The 23,129-nt window shown below is 46.1% G+C and overlaps 1 protein-coding gene and 1 long non-coding RNA gene across 2 annotated transcripts; both read right to left on the reverse strand.

Moving 5' to 3' along the window:
- Nucleotides 1–443: 443 nt before the first annotated feature.
- Nucleotides 444–6,554, reverse strand: LOC142928867 (uncharacterized). The gene is made up of 3 exons (XR_012945179.1): nt 5,941–6,554; nt 4,994–5,178; nt 444–2,723 (listed from the first exon to the last, which is right to left on the reverse strand). It is a non-coding gene; the product is annotated as an uncharacterized LOC142928867 (long non-coding RNA).
- A 4,890-nt stretch (nt 6,555–11,444) lies between these two features.
- Nucleotides 11,445–22,160, reverse strand: LOC142928868 (uncharacterized). Its single transcript, XM_076069318.1, has 6 exons — nt 20,773–22,160; nt 17,372–17,425; nt 16,401–16,430; nt 14,392–14,469; nt 12,824–12,994; nt 11,445–12,376 (listed from the first exon to the last, which is right to left on the reverse strand). The coding sequence occupies exons 1-6, from the start codon at nt 20,933–20,935 to the stop codon at nt 12,171–12,173; spliced, it is 702 nt and encodes a 233-aa protein (XP_075925433.1). The 5' UTR covers nt 20,936–22,160; the 3' UTR covers nt 11,445–12,170.
- Nucleotides 22,161–23,129: the final 969 nt, after the last annotated feature.

Genomic DNA, 23,129 nt, shown 5'->3' on the forward strand with positions numbered 1-23,129 from the left:
AACCAGGGCGGCCGATTGGAATCAGACCGTGAACATCTGCAACAAGCGGCGAACGCGCTACCCCGTCACAGGGTAATGGACGGGGGGGGGGGGGGGAGGCTCTTAGGGTGATATGCGCAGGATCATCGAACATCTAGGGCAGTGTTTTTCATTGCGAGTCCACTGCGGGCCATTGGCAGCCCTGGAGTGCAGCCCATGACATGCGGCCACCCGACAATCCTAATATATAAACACCCAGGTCTGTGATTGTCATTGTGACTAACGCGGCACGGATTGGTTTAAGTTCCTCACGTGACCGGGACCAAGCAGCCAACCAACGCTTGGCGGGGCTATAGAGGGGCGGGTGAAAGTCCGCATCGAACCAAACCCCCAGCAAGGCCATCTACTTAACGACGAGAGGAAATTCACACGAAATGCCGTTTTCAATTTAGTTATTCCAGATGTAAAATGATATAAGCTTTTAATGAAGAAATAAAATTATCTAATTCAAAACATAATACAATTCAAAGATGTTTCATTTTAAAGCTTCAAAACGGAGCATCGGGTGCTTGCGCAAATCTGTCGTTCGTGTGCAATTTTTTTCGTGACATTCCTGGCCGAAGGCCGTAAATGGTTGTGAGGGGTGCCACAGGCGCCCCCGAACAACCCCTAGGTACACAAATGTGAAAACACCCCCCTTGCAGGCAGTGCGGCGGCCCTCATACTTGTCGGCGAAAGTGCATCCCCTGACTCTGCAAATGAGTCAACACTGATCTAGGGCCTCATGACCATGGAACTGTAGCACCACTCCTGACAAACGGGCGACACCGACCGTGTCATCACCTCTCACGTGTTTCGTGCTGAATTAGCAAAGCCAAGCACCTGCTCCAGGCCAGCGTTAAAAGCCACCCGACTGCAGCGTTCTGGCCGGATGTGAATAAACCAGGCGGCCCATTCTCACAGACTGTGGCATCATCCCACTGCCTGCGCACGAGAAGGATTCTCAGACACTTGACAACGAGGTGGGGTGGGGGGGGCAGCTTAGCAACACTATTGAGGAAGTGCGTCGGCTTTGCTTCTCCACTCCACTACCGACAGTGACACGTTGTACACGTACAGTCCTTTTGTCAACACACTGCTGGACGAGGGCCCGTGTCCACCCCTGTGTGGTTCAGTGGAGTTGTTTCACCGTGCTTCACCACGCTGCACAGTGCGGGTCGGTGACGTTGGGGAGCGCAGGCAGTGGAGTGTAGCACGGTACAATGAACTTTGTTGCACTGCCCTTTGCCAAAAATGTCGGAATCAATGGATGTATTCATACTGGAGGAATCTGATGAGCTATGGAAGCTATTTTTCACAGATGTCCAGTCGGGGTGGGTCAGAACGTTACAAAAAATAATACGAAAACACGATGAGAGTGAAAAGGAGCGTATAGGAAAGGTAAAGAAGTAACTTTTTAAAAAATATGCAGTCCTCAGCAGCCTGTAGCACCTATTGTATGCACGGTGGTCACCCATCCAGCAATATCCATGCCCAGCCCGGCTTAGCGCGTCACAATATTGGGGCGAATTCCTCGGTGGTTTGGTCGTACGAGTTGACGCGATGCATTGTGCTTAACCAACTGGGACTTAGTAGAGGCCCAAGCCAGGTCCAGACGCCAAATGATCAGAAGTGGTAATGTGTGTAAGGAGAATATGTAACAAGACATTAGGATATTGTAGTGCAGCAGTGCCTACATACCTATGCCAAAGACAAAGATGCCCCGTATAGCCTGAACACACTGTTGGGGCAAGTGCTGTTGGCGAGCACCTATGAAGGCCCGGAACGGTACACGAGGGCGTGGGTGGTCAGCACCACGCCCGGCCACCTTTGTCTCCCCCAGTGGCGGTGTTTACACACAGCCCATCAGGTCCTTATTTGAGGCTGAGTCGACCGAGGGGAGGCCCAGGACTAATTCAGATAATCATCACTGGTGTTGGCCTTGAGCGCGGATCGAACTCGGGTCGCCGGATTTGTAGTGCAGCACGCAAACTACTACACTACCATTCCCCATCCGGAGGAGACGCGCGCACATAGGATGAGACACATACACAGGGATTCCATAATAAAGGTTTTTGGGCTAGATCGCGTTATTTATAAATGTGTCGTAACCCTCCACCACCCGACACGGCCAATCAGTAAAAAAGTGTCACGTTTACAAAGGACAAATAATTCACTACTTTAGCCCACCGGTGTGTTGAAGAGTGAATGCACATCATTGAAAATTTGAGTACGACGTTTCGCTGGTAATTACATCCAGCATCATCGGGCAATTTGCCAGAATGGTGAGGCCTTCCACTTGCTCCCGGTCTTAAATAGAGCAGCAGCAGGGTGACGTCATCATTTAATTCATTCAGGGGCAGTGATTTGAGGCGGAGAGGGGTATTGTAATTATATAATCGATTGGTAATCATTCAATTGTTATTCATTGGTATTTGTTTCCCTTATAAAGAATTGTGACTGTATTATATGAATATTTTTCTTTATTTAATAATACGCTTCCAGGCCGCACTAAGCCTGTAGCTGTCAAACTGACAGTGATTCCACTCTGTTCCTGCACGTAAACAGAATCACACGCGAGCACAACGGAGACGCACCAGACAGGCCTCTGTGTGGTTTCTCAGAATTTTCTTCTCCTCCACTGTGAGATTGTTGCCTTCCATTGCAGCCGCAATGTTTTTATCTTTGGATATCACTTCCGTCACCTGCACACTCCACACACACGCGCGCACACGCACGCATGCAACTTTCGTTCGAATGCAATTTGAAAGAATTCGGGTGAGAGCCTGCGGAGATTCACAATGCATTTTACAAGGTCATAAGCATGTTTGTCATGACGACAAAAGTGGTAAGGCCATTTATGCTTCCCCTCCAATGAATGCTGCTCGCGACGAGTGGTTGATTGTGAGTGACCGGCAAGGAGGAATCAAGCACACATCAGCAGCAATGTGGACAGTTGAAATATGAATTTCCGAAAACCATATCCTCACATTGAATGCCAAAAATAATAACGAGATGCCATACATCAAACAGGCTGTGTGTATGTCATGTCTCATCAGCCACATTCCCATATCAGGGCAATGCATTGTTGTTTCGATGTAGCCGTTTCCACCCAATTGTAAACGTCGCAAAAATTCAAACCTAACTTGTTTTTCCTCCCCCCAAAAAATAACGAACAAAAACTAGTAGCAGTGTTGCTGATCTTCTAATGTGCAGTTGCACAAGGGTGCCACCACCTTTGATGGCGGTACGTTTCATCTCGTCGCAACATCTGGGAAAAAAAAATTCTGCACAAGCGCCAGGCTCACGCCCCATTCATTGTGCAATTTTTTTCCGACTGAAATCCGACTGGGGCCTCATTATTTTTAGCTGTGAAGGCCGACTGAGCAGAGCAGCTCACTTTACAAGGACAACCACAGCTGAAGACCCTCGGCAGTGGCCGCAACAGAACTTTCTGCAAACAGGGCAAACAATAAACAGTGCTTATGCACAAATCAAAAACAGTGTCAACAAATCCTGTCACAGATATATGAAAAAGAAGTGAATACCTCAGTGGGCTTTGCCTGGTAGGATGGGGATGGTTTAGTTTTATTTGTTTGTGTTTGGGTTATTTATTTACCTTTTTTGTACTATGAACTACTATCACGTGTAAATTTCGATTTAAAGCTTTCGTGACTGCAAGGATTCAACTTCTTTGGTTCTTTCGGTAAAGTCACGTAGAATGAGAATAAAATAATAAATTGATAAAATAAAATAACACAATAATATTCTCACGACGTTTCGGCCACAACACAAGCGGCCTTCATCAGACAGTCTCGTCCCTTCACCTGATGAAGGCCGCTTGTGTTGTGGCCGAAACGTCGTGAGAATATTATTGTGTTATTTTATTTTATAAATTTATTATTTTATTCTCATTCTACGTGACTTTACTGAAAGAACCAAAGGAGATACTATCACGTGTCTTTGAACTGTTTGTTGATGTAACGTCTTTACCCGCCCCTACTGGACATCTGTAAAAAAAAAGCTTCATAGCTCATCGGATTTCTCCATTATAAATGAATATTTTCATTTTTTATTAAACAGACTCAGATATAATGCAGCTGAGTGACAGCATTCAGCAATTGCCGAAGACATCCTGCAGCATGGCCAGAAAATGTTACGAAATGATCACAAGTCTCTCTACTCTTTGGTCAGAGTGCACCAAGTAATACTCCGAGTGACGTTGAGCAGCTTGAGCTGGATCGAGGAGGAAGGCAGGTTACTGTAACAAACACTGAAGTTGTCACCCAGAGGTGAGCGATGAAGGGGGAGACCCACGCCCAGTTGGTGGCATAATATTGTAAATAAGACTTGGAGGGTCAGGCATTGACTGTGCTGCAGGATCTGGCAGAATGAAGAATGGTGAGATACAGAATCAACAGCATTGACCGTGACAGTGGGTTTGTGAGATGTGGTGGTAGCAACGGCATTGACTGTTTGTAAAAGGTTTATGGGGTTTTTTTCTTCAAATTATTTTAAAAATACAGTAAAACCTTGGATTGTGAGCATAATTCGTTCCGGAAACATGTTTGTAATCCAAAGCACTCGTATATCAAAGCACTCGTACATCAGTTGTGATCACGTGACGCTCGGCAGTACAAAGCGTACACGTGCACTACTCGTATTGCAAGACCTCGCTCGTTTATCAAATTAATATTTATTTAAAATTTTTGCTCGTCTTGCAAAACGCTCGCAGACCAATTTACTCGCAATCCAAGGTTTTCACTGTATTGCATTTTACCTATGACATTACGCACACAGCCGTATGATGACTGGGCTTCTTCAGTGAGATGCGGGAGATGAGGGGACCCCAAGTTTTTCTAACAGAGTACCCAAAAGGAAATGTCTCATGACTTGGTGCCGGTTGCAGAGAGATTAAGAATTTTTTTTTCAGACAATGAAACAACACCAAATGTTATATTTTAAATGATGTGACCTTTTCTGCTGGCTCCACCGCTTTGGCTGCATGCTCAATACCTATTGGGCGGCCACAGCACCTCACCCGTGACATCACCACAGCCAGGAGTCTCATGCGCCAGTCACTTGAGGGCCAGGGGCTGCAGAAGAAAATATTGTTCCTCTGCGTCGCCTCCACCCCCAAAGGAAGGCAAACGACACGGTCTGCGAAGACAAAAATAAAACCAAATTAAACTCGCACGCACGGCAACGGTAGACTTCAACTGAAGAGGCGGGATATTACCAAAACAAATAGGTCGCTTTTGTAAGTTAAGATTCATCCTGGTATCTTGTTTGAGTTCTAAACCTGGTGAAAGAAAATAACACTTGAAACTGGTGACACGGCTCCTTGAAACGGCACAAAGGAGGGTGAGAGGTGGCTTCGGGTCTAAAGCAATGCCCTGTGTATGAGAGATAAGCGAGCGATAGTGAGGTCCAGAATTAAAATCACAGTTCCCAGCTGGAGACCAAAAAAACCCGTGTTCTCAAGCACAGCGTTTGATAGTCACAAACTGCACACACCAAAGCATGCGAACAGTCCAACCCATTTCCTTCGGTACTCACTGCTGTCACGACAAATTCTGAGGGCCCATTTGACTTTGCACAACTTTAAACTGATACGAGTTGCTTCAAGGAAGAAGCGTGACAGGCTTTATACTTGAAGACACAAACCTGCACTCTGTGTTCTGGGCTTTCTGACCTTTGCCACGTTTGAACCTTTGCTAATGAGGAACACAACCAAATTATCCGTGCCATGATAGCACTATAGTTACGTTTAACACGAAGGCTTTCGTGACCAATATTATCCACATATTTAAGAACGAAACAGGAGGATTTCTCCACGTATCTGGCTGTCGCCTGATGAGGCTGGTGGTAATTACTGGCGAAACGTCGTACTGAAATTGCAAATGTTGTGGGTTTACTCACCGAGTCACCCGCGAGATGAGGGTGAGGGGTGAGTCGCCCGCGAGGTGAGTGAGGGGTGAGTCGCCCGCGAGGTGAGTGAGGGGTGAGTCGCTCGCGAGGTGAGTGAGGGGTGAGTCGCTCGCGAGGTGAGGGTGAGGGGTGAGTCGCTCGCGAGGTGAGTGAGGGGTGAGTCGCTCGCGAGGTGAGTGAGGGGTGAGTCGCCCGCGAGGTGAGTGAGGGGTGAGTCGCCCGCGAGGTGAGTGAGGGGTGAGTCGCTCGCGAGGTGAGTGAGGGGTGAGTCGCCCGCGAGGTGAGTGAGGGGTGAGTCGCCCGCGAGGTGAGTGAGGGGTGAGTCGCTCGCGAGGTGAGGGTGAGGGGTGAGTCGCCCGCGTATCACTCGCCCCGCGCCGGCCCCACTTGATAGGGAACATCTGCGCGATGACGTCATCGTTGCAGCATAACATGACGTCATTTGCCGACAGTTAACAGCAGGCGTGACGTCGGGGGGTACGTGCAGTCTTTCCCATCTCCTTCGTTATAGTTTAAGTTTCTATTTAAATTGTTACACGGATGGTCCCGTTTAGCCTATCGCCCGACTATTTTACGTAGGAAGATCCGTGGTGTGTGGGCGCTGGGGTGGCTAGGAGATGTTAACTACCTCGCCTGGTATGGGGCCATCCACAAATGACGTCACGCACCTGGGGGGGGGGGGGGTCAGACATTTGTGACGATTGGGACGAGGGGGGGGGGGGTGAGAAATGTGACGTCACATCAAAATGCGCAACTTTAAATACATATAGACAACACGTTCTACTTTATTACATATACTTTTTAATGTTTTCTCCTACAACATCAGAGTGCAGCGCCACATTAAATACGCACTACAATGACAATAGTTTAATGCGATTTGAAGCATGTTTTAGTTGGTTGGGGGGGGGGGGGGGCAGAGCTTTGTGACGTCATATTTGAGGGGGGGGTCTGACTTTTGTTAACACCGTGGTGCTAGGGGGGGGGGGTCAAAAATCACCCAAAATCGCGTGACGTCATTTATGGACGGCCCCTAAGATAACTGCTACACTATTTTTTATAACTTTATTTTGGCGATTTCGAATACGTTTTGGTTGCGCCATATTTGTTTGTTGTAGTACAGAGTTACACTGATCACTTTAATCTAAATTGCCAGAGATAGCCGGGCTAGCAGCAGATAGAGCCCGGGGTCCCCATGAAGGACCCAGTGTAAGGGGCACTTACCTCTGGTGCAGTAATTGCTCTCTTGTGTTAATAAACCGGCGGAAGCCCTTACCTGGAAACTTGCCTCCGAGTCGTCATTCACCACACAACATATTTATAATGGGCCCCAAGCGTGGTGATAGTGTTTATTTATTTAAGTTTTGTTAACTTATTCTTACGTTTATTTTTGTTTCTTTTATTTCTGTTTAGTTAGGTTTCGCACGTACGTGTTATATATTTACTGTCGTTATTTGTATGTGTGTTTCTCGCCAGCCAAAATTAAATGTGCAAGCTAAATATAAAGGCTGTCTGTTTTTACATTCGTCCTTGTTCTGGTCCCTCACCAGACGAAAGTGCAAGGTGTTCCTGTACCTGGGGGGCTGTGTAAACACCGCCACTAGGGGGAGACAAAGGCGGCCGGGCGTGGTGCTGACCACCCACTCCCTTCGTGTGCCGTGCCGGCCTTCATCGGCGGTGCTTGCTAGCAGCACTTGCCACAACAGCCTGTTTTGGGGATACGTGGGATCATCTTCTTTGGTTCTTTCGGTAAAGTCACGTAGAATGAGAATAAAATAATAAAATAAAACAATAAAATTCTCACGACGTTTCGGCCACAACACAAGTGGCCTTCAGGTGAAAGGAGCAAACCTGTCGGGACTACAGAGCTCATTCTACGTGACTTTACCGAAAGAACCAAAGAAGATTAATCCTTGCAGTCACGAAAGCTTTAAATCGAAATTTAAATACGTGGGATCGTCGTTGTGTGCGTGTCTGTGTCTGTGTGCGTGTCTGTGTCTGTGTGCGTGTCTGTGTTTGTGTGCAATTGGGAGGTGGTCCCCCTTCCGACAAGCAAGTCAACGTCAGGGACTTAATGTTTCATTTACTTTTCAGTATTATTAAAGTATTGAGTTTCACAATGCTTACCTTTTGGTGAACTTTAACATATTTTGTAAAACTGTCCTATATGTACATTTAAATATTGTAGGTACATGATTGCGTTACAACTTACGAACAGTTCCGGATGCGAACGGGTCTGAGGAACGGAACCAGTACATAAGTGGATAACCGTCCCGTGCAGTAATTTAGCACTTAATTAGCTAGTAGTCACATCACAAATTCAATGTCAAATTCAAACTAAGACTGGGGGAAAAAATGTCAAAAAGAGCAATGTAAAAATCTTATGAGTTAACATAGCAGAATCACAAAAATAAACAATGCCAATAATTTACTATCAGATGCCTATACAGAGTGCTTCACTACGTGAACAAAAATGGCACCCTACCATCTAAACCAGGGGTCGGGAACCTTTTTGACTAAGAGAGCCATGAAAGCAAAAAAATTGGAAATTTATTTCAGTGAGAGCCATATAATATATTTTAAAAGTGAATTCAACTAAATGTCAGTATAATAAGCCTCTGAATTTATTCTTTTAAATAATGTTGTTATAACACTCACCATTAATGCGACTTCTGGTGCTGCATGGATTTGCTGATGTCTTTGTAGTCGGGTTGGTACTTGGTGAGGTTAAGCTTCATGCAAGCGTTGAGGCTTTCATCCGTTAAACGTGATCGTAGGTTGGACTTGATGTTTTTAAGATGTGAGAATGACTGCTCACATGCGTACGTAGATCCAAACATGGTCAATACAGCAATACTCACACGCTGCAGTGTGTGGTATGTGACAGGAAGCGCGTTCCAAGTTTTGAGAATCAGCTGGTCTTCGGGTTGGAGTTTTTTCATTTCTGTCCACATGTGCTTGCTCGCCAACTCCGCTTTCTGTCGTGTGATTCTTTCCAAATCTTCATTCAGTGACTTGAACTTATTCACCCACATGTCTGAGGCCTTCAGGTCAGCCACTTCTGCTTCAAAATCTCTGACGGAGACACCAGGAATGTAATTCAGGTCGGCTGTGTTCAGTGAACACTCGTTTGGATGGGTGATGAACTTAAAAAGACGAGTGTGCTCACGAAATTCTCCAAAGCGTGCTTTGAAGGACTGTAGGAGACTGGATGTGCAGCCAGCTAGCTGGTGGAGATCAAGGTTTTGAATGGGCTCACTTGCTGTGCATGCATCTTTAAATTGGCTCAGTTTTTCAAAATGTAGTAAACGACCTGTTTCAAGATCCGTGATGAAAAGCTCCAGCTTGTTTTCAAAAGCAAATACAGCTTGTTGAAGGGATAACACTGTATTTCCAATGCCTTGCATTTTCACGTTGAGCTGGTTCAGATGTTCAGTCAGATCTACAAGATAGTAAAACTTGAGGAGCCACTCGGTGTCGGCTAGCTCAGGATGCCCGACGCCTTTCATTTCAAGGAAAGTCCGGATTTCGTTCAGGCAAGCCGCAAAACGGCTAAGCACCTTCCCTCTTGACAACCAACGCACATTGCTGTGCAAAAGCAGACCAGGATAGTTATTTACAACTTCATCCAGCAGTGTTTTAAACTGGCGATCATTTAAGGCTCGGGCAACAATAAAGTTGATCACACGAATGACCAGCGACATCACTTCGCCAAACTGCCTGTCACACATCTGAGCACAAAGTGCCTCCTGGTGTATAATGCAATGGAAACTTAGGATGGGTCTATTTTCATGTTCACGGAGAAGCGCCACAAATCCTTTGTTTTTCCCCACCATACACGGAGCACCATCAGTACACACTGAGAGAAGTTTATCCATAGGTAGACTTTTTTCTTGAGCAAACTCCATGAAAGACTTGAATAAATCCTCACCTCTTGTGGACCCTTTTAATGGCAGAACAGCAAGACTTTCTTCGCGCAGTGTGTCACCAACAGCATATCTTGCAATCACGCTGAACTGCGACAAATGGCTCACGTCTGTTGACTCATCCAAAGCCAGAGAAAAGAACGGCGCTGCATTTATGTCCTTCACTTGCGTTTCCTCCACTTTGTTTGCCATCACGATGGTACGATCATGAACAGTTCTTGCCGACAGAGGCATGTCTTGTATCCGTTTGATTATCTTGTCTTTGTTCGGAAGATCATCAAAAAGTTCATTGGCTACATCCAGCATGAACGTTTTAGCATACTCGCCATCTGTGAATGGTTTTCCGTTCCTCACTATTGCTAAAGAACCAGCAAAGCTAGCCGAATTATAGTCACCTTGCCGGGTCCATACGCGGAGTTGCTGCTGGCTAGCTTGCACCCTGCTCAGAAGCTCTTGGCACGCTTTCTTTCTGCTGTCTCCCGCAGGGTATTTTGATGCAAAGGTAGCGTGGCGCGTGTCGAAGTGCCGCTTTACATTCGACCGTTTCAACGATGTAATTTTGTCATTGCAAATTAGACACACCGCAGAACCCGCTCTCTCCACAAAGGCGAATTCTTCGGTCCATTCGTCCTGAAATGTACGATACTCGTCGTCTTTTTTTCTTTTCGCCATCTTCTTCGTCGAAGGGTTAGCTTCGAGCTAATGACCGAGCAGACGCAGTCTCAGACTGATTCAAAAGGGGGCGTTTACCTGTTTTACCCAGCAACGGCAAACGTAGGCCAGTATCATCCAATTAAAATAATGGACAATTGCTCCTGCAGCCCTGAACAGGACATGCGCAGTGAAAAATCGATGGATGGATTAAAACAAGTGAGAATATTTTGTTTTATCTGCGAGCCATATGCAATCATCAAAAGAGCCACATCTGGCTCGCGAGCCATAGGTTCCCGACCCCTGATCTAAACACATAAAGCAAGACAGTGGGCAAGCAAGGTCACAGGTAGCGATTGTGGGGCCCGACGTCCACCCTGACCTCCACCCTGACGTCCACCCTGCCACCCTCGCCGGGCAGGTGGGGCGCGACGTCCACCCTGACGTCCACCCTGCCACCCTCCCCGGGTAGGTGGGGCACGACGTCCACCCTGCCACCCTCGCCAGGCAGGTGGGGCGCGACGTCCACCCTGACGTCCACCCTGCCACCCTCCCCGGGTAGGTGGGGCACGACGTCCACCTGTTGGGCTCCTTCCTCCACCGCGTCGGTCAACTCCCGCCAGGCCCCCGCTGAGCGAGTGACGGGGGCCCCCGATGCTCGCGCTGCTGGCCTCGGAGCCACACGGGGCTAAAATACATGCCCGTGCATACCACAGCTGTCACTATTAGAGGGGCCGCGGAGCGCGCTATTACCTGCGAGCGCGCTCACACCTGAGCGATTACCTCACTCGCGCAAGACATGGTGACGATCCCGCGGTCACCACCCCGCGTTCACTCTCGCCGCATGTTCCCCCACCGCCACCGAGGACTCGGCTTGCACACGCAGTCGCTCCACACAGAAATTGCAGACACCACACCATCGACGGTCTGTGCTAACTTTTTATTCTCGGCGCAAACCACAATCCCTTAAAGCTGCCCAGTCGGCACTACCGGGGGGAGTATCTTGCGAGAAAAGCCTAGGCCTACTGCCGTCTGCGCTCCTGCTCACCCAAGCGTCCTACCATTTACCTGGTAGCCGTACTCGCGGCGTCACACGGACGCTGTGAGAGGCGGAGGGAAGAGGACGAGAAAGCCTTGCCTAACACGGCCTCGTAGTGGCGAATGAGTGGCGAATACACACTGCCTTTCTCGCTTTTTCCACCCCGGCTTCCCAGATGTCGTGTATGACTCATCGCGGCTGGCCCGGTAATCTTTGTGCGCCCATACACTATTAAGCCAACTCAGGGGCACCGCGATGTGACTTGTCCTGCGAGGGTCGGCCAATCCCCTGGCACCGGGAAACCGTGGGACTTTCCTCATAGGAACCCTTCGGATTAAAACCCGTTGTGCCAAGCAATCCCACGCCAGGACACTACGTGTGTGCGCTGTCTGTGTGTGTATTCAGTGTGTGGCCGCGGAGTTTGCAGAGTGGCTTCGAGGCCGTGGCACCACACAATCCCTGCAAACTCCAGCATATGTGTGTGTGTGTGAAAGTGAGTGTGCGCGCATGTGTGTATCTGTCTTTATTTGTGAACCCGAACAGTTTGACTTTTGAACAGGCCTCAGGAATAAGGAACCCGTTCGTAAGTCGGGGGACTGCCCGCTCTTTCATTTGCGTGGCCTTTGTTTCTTTGGTCCATCGCGGGATGCTTTGTGCGCGCCGGCTTTTTTGGTTTGATTATCCCGGGCAGGCTTCGTTGGATGCCCAGGCATCTTCACATCGGGCTCCTGTCGGTTCTGCTCTTCCGCAGCGTCCAATCCCTTTTCCACGTCGGGGGCAGTCGTTGATTTTTTATTTCGCGTGAAGCACATTACTGAACATAAAAGGGGACAAGGGAGTAAACGGGTTAGTGTGAGCCACTAAATGCACATGCATGTAAGTATCTGTAGTTATCTATTTGTGCATGTGTGGGCTTTTCTCCGGGTCAATCTCTGCCTGCATCTTTCCGCGTGTATCTTTGTACGTGTCTGACACTGTCCGTGTCTATAGCTGTCTGTGTCCTTCGTGTCTCTCAAAGTGTTTGTAAACGTGTCTCTGTGTCTCTCTAGATCTTAAGAGATTGAAAACTAATTTCTTTAGAAACTGCTCGTTGTTGTGTTTAGTTTGGTGTCCTTTACCCCGCCCCTCCGATTAGCACTGTTGGCTACGGAAATGTGTGAAAGAAATTCAACATATACACATCTCCTACAATGATCTGCAGAGGACTCTACTTGTTGTTAAAAACGGCTCTGCTATCTGGAGGAACAAGCTAAAGGCTCACCGATGCAGAAGACGATTAAGCATAGCATGGCTGGCACGACCACGATCAGTGCAATCACGCTGGTCTTCGTGGGCTCAAACTCAGGGTCGTAGTCTGGCTCTGGGATGACGTCGGGATCGACGTCGTCCAGAACCTCCAAAGGTGCTCGCCGTTGCTTTTCCAAAATAGTTCCTGTAACACAAAGACAAAGATAAAGGTCCCCCATGTAGCCTTAACAGACTGTCGGGGCAAGTGCTGTTAGCGAGCACCTATGAAGGCCGGTAACGGTACACGAGGGGGTGGGTGGCCAGCACCACGCCCGACCGCCTTCGTCTCCCTAGTGGCAATGTTTACACACCGCACCAGGTACTCATTTGAGGCTGAGTCGATCTAGAGGAGGCCCGGGACCGGTTCAGATAATCGTCACAGGTTTTGGCCGTGAGTGGGAATAGAACTCGGGTCGCCGGGTTCATAGCGCAGCGCGCTAACCGCTACACTACCGCTCCCCACTTCCTGTAACACATACATGCATACACGCGCAGGTGAGTTAGTGACGTTTACAGACTTTAAAAAAAATCCTCGAACATTTTTACATCATTGCTTTTTGTAAAAACCTAGCAGAGTGAATTTAGACGTATCCCTGGCAGCAATGTGCAATGGCTGTATCTACGTTGAACTTCTTTCACACCGTAATGTAGCCACCGTGCTAATCAGAGGTGCGGCGGGCAGGGGGGGGAAGGACAACAAACTAAACACAAACATCAGCAATGTTTAAGAAGGCAGAAGCGTCGGGTGATACGAGCCGGCAGCAGCACTCTGGACAGCGCTGCTTGAAGGGCCCCATGCAGAAGTTGTGAGCAAATCTTTTTTGGCCATTCTCACACTCGTGAGGTTACTCTGCTGTGACATTTTTGAAGGGTTTCTCTGCCTCCTGACAATAATGCCCAGAGTGCACCAGGAAAACAATTCAGAAGACAACGAAGTGCCTGTAAAGTGTATTGTCTTTTTTACTCGGCTTGATATGGAGACTTAGTAATGACATGGTGACACTTTTTTTGAATGTTACTGCGCTGACGTCACCACAGTGTGAGCGAAATTCATTGTTCCTACAATTTTGATTTGAAGCTTTCGTGACTGCAGGGATTCATATTCTTGGTTCTTTCGGTAAAGTCACGTAGAAGGGAAACAATAAAATAATAAAAATATAACATATTTAATTATTATTTTGTTTCCCTTCTACGTGACTTTAACGAAAGAACCAAGAATTTTTTTTGATATATATTTTATTATTTTATTGTTTCCCTTCAACGTGACTTTACCAAAAGAACCAAGAATATGAACCAAGAATATGTTCCTACAATGTTTCTGCTTGTTGCTCTACCCCTGCCTAGTTATGCAAATTGAGCATCTCAAGGCATTGCACATGCATGGAACGATGCATCGATGTTAATGAGTAAAATGAATACTTCGATTCATCATACTTGGATTGCAAGGACAACGCGACAGATTTTACGAGAGTCATATTTTAGGAGTGATATAAATTGCACGCAGTGAGGCATTCCTGACGTTATAACTCCAGGATGACGTACGTTCGCAATAAGACAGGCAGACTTCCTTATTCTCTTTCTGGCAGGATTCGCAGCGCAGGGCAGATACATACGTGGGTTCTGCGGACAAAAAAACACATGGACGGAGTTAAAAGGCTGTTGATGTCTGCAGATTGCAGGGAATATTGGGGTCACGAAAGTTCACGTGATGGAACCAGATGTCACGTGCATTTTCAGTAGGGGCAAATGTAAACGCTACGAAGTTCCATTCATCACCTTTTTGATTGACTTTATTCGCTTTTTTTCTCAAATAGAGATAAAAATATGAAACCAATTTGTACGCATGTTGAACTGCTTTCGCACCGTACATAGCCAACCGTGCTAATCGGGAGGTGCAGGAAGAAGGACAACGAACTAGACACATACATTTCCTGCAGGAATGTCGGTCACGTGGTTTGACCATTTACTCGTCACACCGTTCAATGCGAGTTGGTGACCGTGGGGAGGATTAGGTTTCGGTCGTGGCATCAGGATCAGTTTGGATGTCACCCACCTGTGACGTTACGCATGACCAGCGATCAAACTCAGACCGCCGCGACACCCACACGATAAGAATGATAAGCGTTTACTTGCCCAGTCGAGTGTGTCAAGCAATTGCATTTAGAACACGGTGAGCGAGTTTAAGGTCGAAATAAGCGACATGTGATGACTCCAAGCAGTCTGGTACGTTCAGGATAAGACTAAAAACAAAACTGTTGTTGAGCAGGGCCCTACATTTAGACGTTTGGCCAATTCCACGCAAGACCGTTTGGCAGGAAACAAGCGCACTTGGAGACTGTGCCTGCACGTGAGTTGAGAACACTCAAGAGTTCAACACGAGTTGACTCCTCGATACGTTGCTGTGCTGCCGTCATGCCACGACTTCGTTAAAATTGGGCTTTACTTTCAGGTAATCCTTTATTATATTATTCAGTTAGAATATTACAGTAGATCATCGATTGTCCGGTGGCTTCGGGGGGCAGGGGGCGCCGGGTTTTCAAAAACGCCGGATAATCAAATCACTATTTAAAATTGCTTATTTTTGCACGCTGTGTTTTTCGGTGTTGTACATGTGCTTTTGCGTTTAAAATTTGTTTACTACATAACATTTGCATAAATATCCTACTCTAAAATAAAAATCCTAATAAAAAAGTGACTATTTACTGTACCGTACTTACCACTCTAATCTCGAAGACTGGAGTATACACATGAAGCATTTTCATTGTTTAAGTTGTATGTATGTACTGTATCATGTACAGTATATGATATTTCACAATGAAATCAAGCATAGCTACCTTTTTTGTCACGCCAAACGGTGCCTCTGGAGGGATTTTGCCAAATCGGCCCGGGACTGCCGGATAATGTGGGAAGCTGCCGGATAATCGAGGATCAACTGTATTTGGTCAATTGTCAGCAGGTTTAGCCTGTACATGTGAAGTTGGTGCAGGTTTTCCAGATAAAAGCCGGGGGGAAAGTGTTGCATTCAAAAGTAAACATTTGTCATGACAATGTTAGAATGTTGGGCAAGCGCCATTATCAAGCGCATGGTGACGTCGTCGTTGACGTGCTTGAACGAGCGTGATGCTGAAGCCGACAGTCGGTAGCGCTCGCTCACATTTCCGGAATAACGCTCGGACCTTTTTGGCCTCATAAATTGTCCACGCACACGGGCACATGCACACATGCGCACACGCACATACACAAATACAAAGTTCGAGCACCTATGAAGGCCGGCACGGCAGACCAGGGGGAGTCAACCTAGGGGAGGCCCAGGACTGGTTCAGATCATCATCACTGGTGTTGGCCGTGAGCGAGAATCGAACTCGGATCGCCAGGTTCGCAGCGCAGTGCGCTAACCACTAAGCTACCGCACCCCAGACACATACACACACGCACACACGCGCACACACGTATGCATACTGTCTCATGTGATAAGCTGATAAAGACGCAGTCATGGCACCCATACCGTCTTACAGAATCGCCAACATATATACAGGTGTACACAATCTTACCACAGACAGGGCATGACGGTTCCTTCGAAGCTGAAAAACAAAAAGGAAAGGACAAAACGTAACGGTAAGTTAAATTATATTCGCATTAGTTGCTTAACAACACAGTCACAAATCCCATACATCACCACCACACACAGCAGGGAGTGTAACCAGGTAAGGGTGAAAGTGTCCTGCTCATGCCACTGCTGGCTAAAGGGCCTCCACTCGAGGTACAGAGATCCCGTCTACAGAGTATTTGGTCTACTCTTCCAAGGTGGCCAGAGACAGGAATATCCACACTTTGCCACACCGTATTGGACGTGCTGATCGACTGATTATGGTGTGTCCCCATGCCTACCGCTCGGTGGACAGAGGAAGAAAGATTTGACAAACTTGCATTAGGGTCACAAGGAAGCGAGCATGGATACATTAAGTTTAATATGTGGGCTTTCGCGACCAATATACATAAGAGGTTTTCTGGGTTAGATCGTGTGAATATAAATGTGTCGTAACTCCCACCACCAGCACCACCCAACACAGCTAATTAGTAAGGTTTGTCACGTAAACAAACATGTCAGTTACTAGTTCAGCAATAACCGGTGTGTTGAAGAGTAAACCCACAACATCTACAATTCGAGTACGACGTTTCGCCGGTAATTACAACTAGCCTCATCAGGCGACAGCTAATTATACCGCTGTATTAATAATAATGATCCTATACCAAACGAAAACCTCTTATGGATGGACACATTAAGAGTTAAAGTTACAAATCTGTACCGCGCACAAGAGCAAGTGGGGAGGGGACAGGTGCTAGCTTGATGCAGGTTCGTGAAGCATCAACAATGCCGTACTATGGTTAGTCTCGTCCCCACCACGGTAACGTGTTAGACACCGGTATTCTCAACACTGCTCATGTGAGCAGGAGGGAGGAGGAAGACAACGATTGATGTTTGCGTCGCGCTGGGTGTGAGGGTGCAATGGGCAGGACTTACTCTTCAAAGCTTCCTGAAAATCCTTCCATAACTTGATGAGTTCTCTCCAGTAGACTGCCATGAGAGAGAGAGAGAAAAAAACGAGTGAACAATTTGTAAATACAGTAAAACCTTGGATTGCGAGTCACTTGGTCTGCGAGTGTTTTGCAATACGAGCAAAAACTTTAAATAAATATTAATTCGATAAACGAGCGAGGTCTTGCAATATGAGTAGTGTACGTATACGCTTTGTCTGCCGAGCGTCAGGTGATCACTACTGAGCCGATGGTTCTTCTCTCTCTTTCGCTGTGGGATTGTGGGTAATCGTCTCCCATGCTCGGTCTCAGTCGGCGTGCCTCACTCGTATAGTCAACATCCGTGCGAGCGTATACTGTTTACTATAGTACTATAGTGTTTACTACAGTATAGTGTTGTGACCACGTGTGTACTGATTACTACAGTACTATAGTGTTGTGACCACGTGTATACTATTTACTACAGTACTATAGTGTTGTGACCACGTGTGTACTGTTTACTACAGTACTATAGTGTTGTGACCACGTGTATACTGTTTACTATAGTACTATAGTGTTGTGATCACGTGTATACTGTTTACTATAGTACTATAGTGTTGTGACCACGTGTATAATGTTTACTACAGTACTATAGTGTTGTGACCACGTGTATACTGTTTACTACAGTACTATAGTGTTGTGACCACGTGTGTACTGTTTACTACAGTACTATAGTGTTGTGACCACGTGTATACTGTTTACTATAGTACTATAGTGTTGTGATCACGTGTATACTGTTTACTATAGTACTATAGTGTTGTGACCACGTGTATACTGTTTACTACAGTACTATAGTGTTGTGACCACGTGTATACTGTTTACTACAGTACTATAGTGTTGTGACCACGTGTATACTGTTTACTACAGTACTATAGTTGTGACCACGTGTATACTGTTTACTACAGTACTATAGTGTTTACTACAGTATAGTGTTGTGACCACGTGTGTGTGCGTAAAGCATTTTTGTTATTTTTGTCCAAGTGTAGTGACTGTTCTTTAGTAACTGTACTGCAACAATGCCCCCATGAAATCCTCAAAAGGAGGCAAAAGCAAATGTCATTGGATAGGTTCCTTGTTAAAGTCGCAGAAAAATAAAAAGATTCCAGTGAGCCAACAGATGCCAGTGATTCCGTTAGTGACGGTGAAAGTCGTCCTACACAATAACCCTCCTCCTCTCCTCTCTCTCGTCTCCCTCACACCAGCCATGATTAAATTAAATTAATAAATTTGATTACTTTATATGAAATTAAAATAGGAAAAATATAAAAAGGTTTTTTGCATTAATAATTTTTACTTGAATATTCTTGGGGTTGTGGAACGAATCATCTGAGTTTCCATTATTTCCTTTTGGGGAAATTCGCTTTGATATACGAGTGCTTTGGATTACGAGCACGTTTCTGGAACGAATTATGCTCGCAATCCAAGGTATTACTGTATAGTGCAAAGACTTTTAAAATATTGCTTCATGATTGCCCCTGTACATGTCTGTCCATTGTACTTGCATTAATTTTTTACACATGACAGCTTTCAGCTCCAGGAACTGGTCACACTTCTGTGACGGTGGCCCACATTTGCATTCATCACGACAGTTTCCAAAACGTCATAAATATTGCAAGCCATTAAAAGGATGCCAGCAATGTCTTTATAGTTACATGCAACCTGTTTCATTTTGCTTATTCGTGTCTCGACGATAAATCATCAGGGCCATATTATCCAATCGGAACAGTAGGTACAGTAGGCACTGTGCCCAGTGCCTACAAATACTTAAGGGCCTACAAAAACTAAAGGGCTTACGAAGACACATTCTTACCACGTTTTTTGTTTGTATGTATTATAAAAAATAAAATGTAACCAGGATATCTTCTTGAATAAATATATTTGTATAGCAAGGATAGGCACAGTGTACAAAGAGGCAACGTCACGTCAATGTTATCTGTGGCACGCAGCACGCTCCCATCAATTTAGGGCACATACTAAATAATACGCGTATCAGTAATGACGTCTGTACAGCACCTGGACGAAGTACCGTGCGAAACAAGCGGAGTGACAGCGGCGGTAGCAGTAACATGGGGCAGCAGCAGTAGCAACTGTAGAAAGTTGTCACTGAAGGCCTACGAAACAGAAGTGCCCAGGGCCTACAAGAATCTTAATCTGGCCCTGTAAATCATTGATTTTGTTATATCATTCAATTATCCCTTTAAAACATTTTGCAGAACACCTTCCGAACCAGGCAGGTGTGTCTTTCTGGCTCCTGATCACAGCCTGTAGAGTTCTCTGGTGTCCTCTCACATGAATCCCAAACTCTCATTCGTGAAAAAATTAACATCGCCAAAACATCCTCATGCAGCGGGACCCTCCTGAAGAGGAGTTTTGAGACTCAGTCAGGATTTCTTTGGTAAATAATGAACATTATTGTACAAGGTGGTCTAAATTAGTTTAGTGAGAAATTAATTCCGTATTTATATTTCGGGAAATTAACTATTGGGCCATCCTGTAGATCTGCCAGCATTATTTGGCTCATCATACAAATCCTGTTGCATTAATGAAAATGATTAATAATAAACGTGTTTTTTGGGGGGGGTTAAATCACGTAAATATTAATCGCCCGATTAAGCTGGTTGTAATTACCAGCGAAACGTCGTACTCAAATTGTAAATGGTGTGCCTTTACTCTCCAACACACCGGTGTGCTGAAGTAGTAACTAATTGGCACGTTTTGTTTACGTGACAAACCTTACTAATTGTCTGTGTCAGATGGTGTTGGCTTAACAACACATGCAATGTACAGGTGGAAAAGGTGGAGAACATATTTTTCTTGTCGCGCCTTCTCCTGGCAAGCCAGGGTATAGCAGCACCTCGACGCCCACAGTCAGGGAGTTCCGTAACATCTGTGTGCGGTCCACCAACCCTCGCTGCCTCCACAGTGCTGGAATACAGCAATGTATGGCCACCATCGGCAGGCTAATTTCTTGGATTACGAGAATTTCATAACCAATTATACCACTATTGTGCTTTTTGAGGCACACACAATATTTTTTGTAGACATATTTAAATGTCTACCCAAAATAGTGTACCTTTATTAAGTAAAAATTACTTTAATATATATTTATTTTCCAGTTTTGCCCCAGAATGATATAATTCTGGGTTTTGGTATTGATAACAGCTGGGTGGTTAGTTTTCTTTTTGGGGTTATCTTTTGAATAGTTTTTGTGAAAATATTACAAGAGTCTACGGCGCACTGAGAGATGAAATATTCCCAAGCATAGCAAAAAGCAACCAGTCGGATCTCTCAAAACAAATCAAAACTGAATTTCCCACAGTCAGGCTCAATGTTTGTCCCCACACTTACTGGCATAGTGTTTTTGACTCAGCTGACCGGAAACTGTGAATGACAGAACCAATACATAGTTAACAAGGCAGGAGTGATCAAGCACATAAAAAACGGCAGTGTTTGTGTTTATGCTGATACGGAGTTGTGCGAAGCGCACATCATAAACAAACCGAGACAGCATTGAAGGTGCGACCAACAGACATCACGTGTTTAGATACCAGGGGTGGAATGATTAACCGTTGGGTCATAAGCTCACGATACGTGCAACGAATCACTCGTGTATGAGCCCATGGTGTATCCCTTTCGATTTACATTGAGTCACGGGTTCACGTGACTCTTGAAACCACGAGTTGCCACGAACATGACTGCAATTATCAAATAAATATTTAATAAATATTTTATCATTCTCGTTGGGCCAGGAAATCCTCAACAATGTTAAGACTTTTCCGGAGAGTTATGCCATATTTTTACGGAAGAGGGTGATCTTGCTTTGAGAAATCCAAATTGTTTATTTTGCAGATAATTGATCAGCATTCGGGTGTTTGGCCAATACCAGTAATGTTTTTTTTTGCTATGGGAGGACATTAGGGACCTGGGCAGAAACCCATGCAGAACAGGCGTAGAACAAACTGCGCGCAGAGAGGTGCACATGTTGGGAATCAAACTCAGGTCTTGCTGTAATGCTCAACTAAACTACTAAAACTATGTTTTATTTCACCAGGTAAAGCCCACCGACCTATGTCGCTCTTTTTCAGAAGCGACCTGACCACAAGTGATGGCCCAATGAAGTGGCGTATCACGTGGACATTTATAGCAGCCGAATACTCTAAACGCGTGATGTTGATTCTAAATGTGAAGGGGAAAACTGGAGGACCTGGAGAAAATCCGCACGACCGCAGGAAGAGACATGCAAACTCCAAATATAAAAGCATTAGGGTAGGGATCGAACCCTCGACCTCCTGTATACCCGGCGAGGTAGTTAACATCTCCTAGCCACCAATTGTGTCATTGAATCGTTCCACATTGTCATGGAGGGTGGGGAGGTATTCAAATGTATTAATGGCATTACTGTATTTGTATTAAATTAACCGATTTGCTATCCACGATGTTCGCCGTCATTACTTTGAATGCAGTTTTAATTCGTAGCGATCTAGGCCCTGGTTACTTTCATGTAGTCAAACTTTTCGTTCAAGTTAACCGTCACAACACCCACTATATGCGTGCAATTTTCAGTCTTTAGCGTGAGTAGCAACACTCACGGCTAACCGTCTCTTCTCTCACACAAATACAGTAGGCCTGTATATTTCAGAGTTCAACGTTGTCGATGTTAGGATTTGTAAAACAAATTGACGATCCTTTTTTTACTTTCAGATCATTGATTTGAGGTAATTACGTAGTACCTTTGTGCTTACAAAAGTGACGTCAAACGATGCAGGTTTCTTTTACAGGCCAGTAAATGACACAAACATTTCATTTCCACTTACGTATTTATCAACTAAAAGTGTCAAAAAAAGAGTAAGATCATCCAAAATATAGCTAGGGCCGTTTTTGGATATTCAAATCAATCTGACAATGGGCAACAAAGACAAAGATCCCCCGCATAGCTTTAACAGACTGTTCGGGCAAGCGCTGTTAGCGAGTAGCACCTATGAAGGCCGGCACGGCACATCGGATGGTGTGTCGCCAGCACCACGCCCGACCACCTTTGTCTTCCCAGTGGCGATGTTTACACACCCAAGGTCGAATCATCTGAGGCTGAGTCGACCTAGGGGAGACCCAGGACCAGCTCAGATAACCACCACTGGTGTTGGCTGTGAGCTAGAATCAAACTCTGGTCGCCGGGTTCGTAGCGCAGTGCGCTATCCGCTACGCTACCGCTCCCCACACAATGGGCAACACCGATAGCAACACCCGCCATTCGCCACTAAGTGGCGGTGACGTCACCAGGGCGCCTGTGCCAGGCCAGGTGCACTGAGGCCACGTGACGTGTCGAAGGCCCGCCGACAAGAGGTCTCGGGACAGACCTAGGTGCCATGGGCTGGCTGACTTGAGACGACTGGTAGATGCACCAGCTGTACTCCCTGCTGTGCCAATGGTCAATACACCCACGAGCACACACACATTATACCCCTTTGTTGGGTACACTGTCTTCATATGCTCTTGCATTGCTACACGTAGATCGCTTTTTTGTCTCAATCCACTGATGGATGAGGGTTTCCCCATGCCGTACTCGTCATGGAGGTTATTTCACCATGCTGGTCGTTGTGGGTTGGAGTCAGTGGTGGGGGCTGGACATTGGAGCATAGGAGATCAGTACAACGATGGATTTTGCGGTGCTGCGTTTGGCTAACAACAGCCTGGTTGAATTTAGATGC

This window comes from Petromyzon marinus, chromosome 24, assembly GCF_048934315.1.
Source record: "Petromyzon marinus isolate PM22_M1 ecotype Great Lakes invasive population chromosome 24, UKy_Petmar_22M1.pri1.0, whole genome shotgun sequence".
In the NCBI taxonomy this organism is placed as follows: domain Eukaryota; kingdom Metazoa; phylum Chordata; class Hyperoartia; order Petromyzontiformes; family Petromyzontidae; genus Petromyzon; species Petromyzon marinus.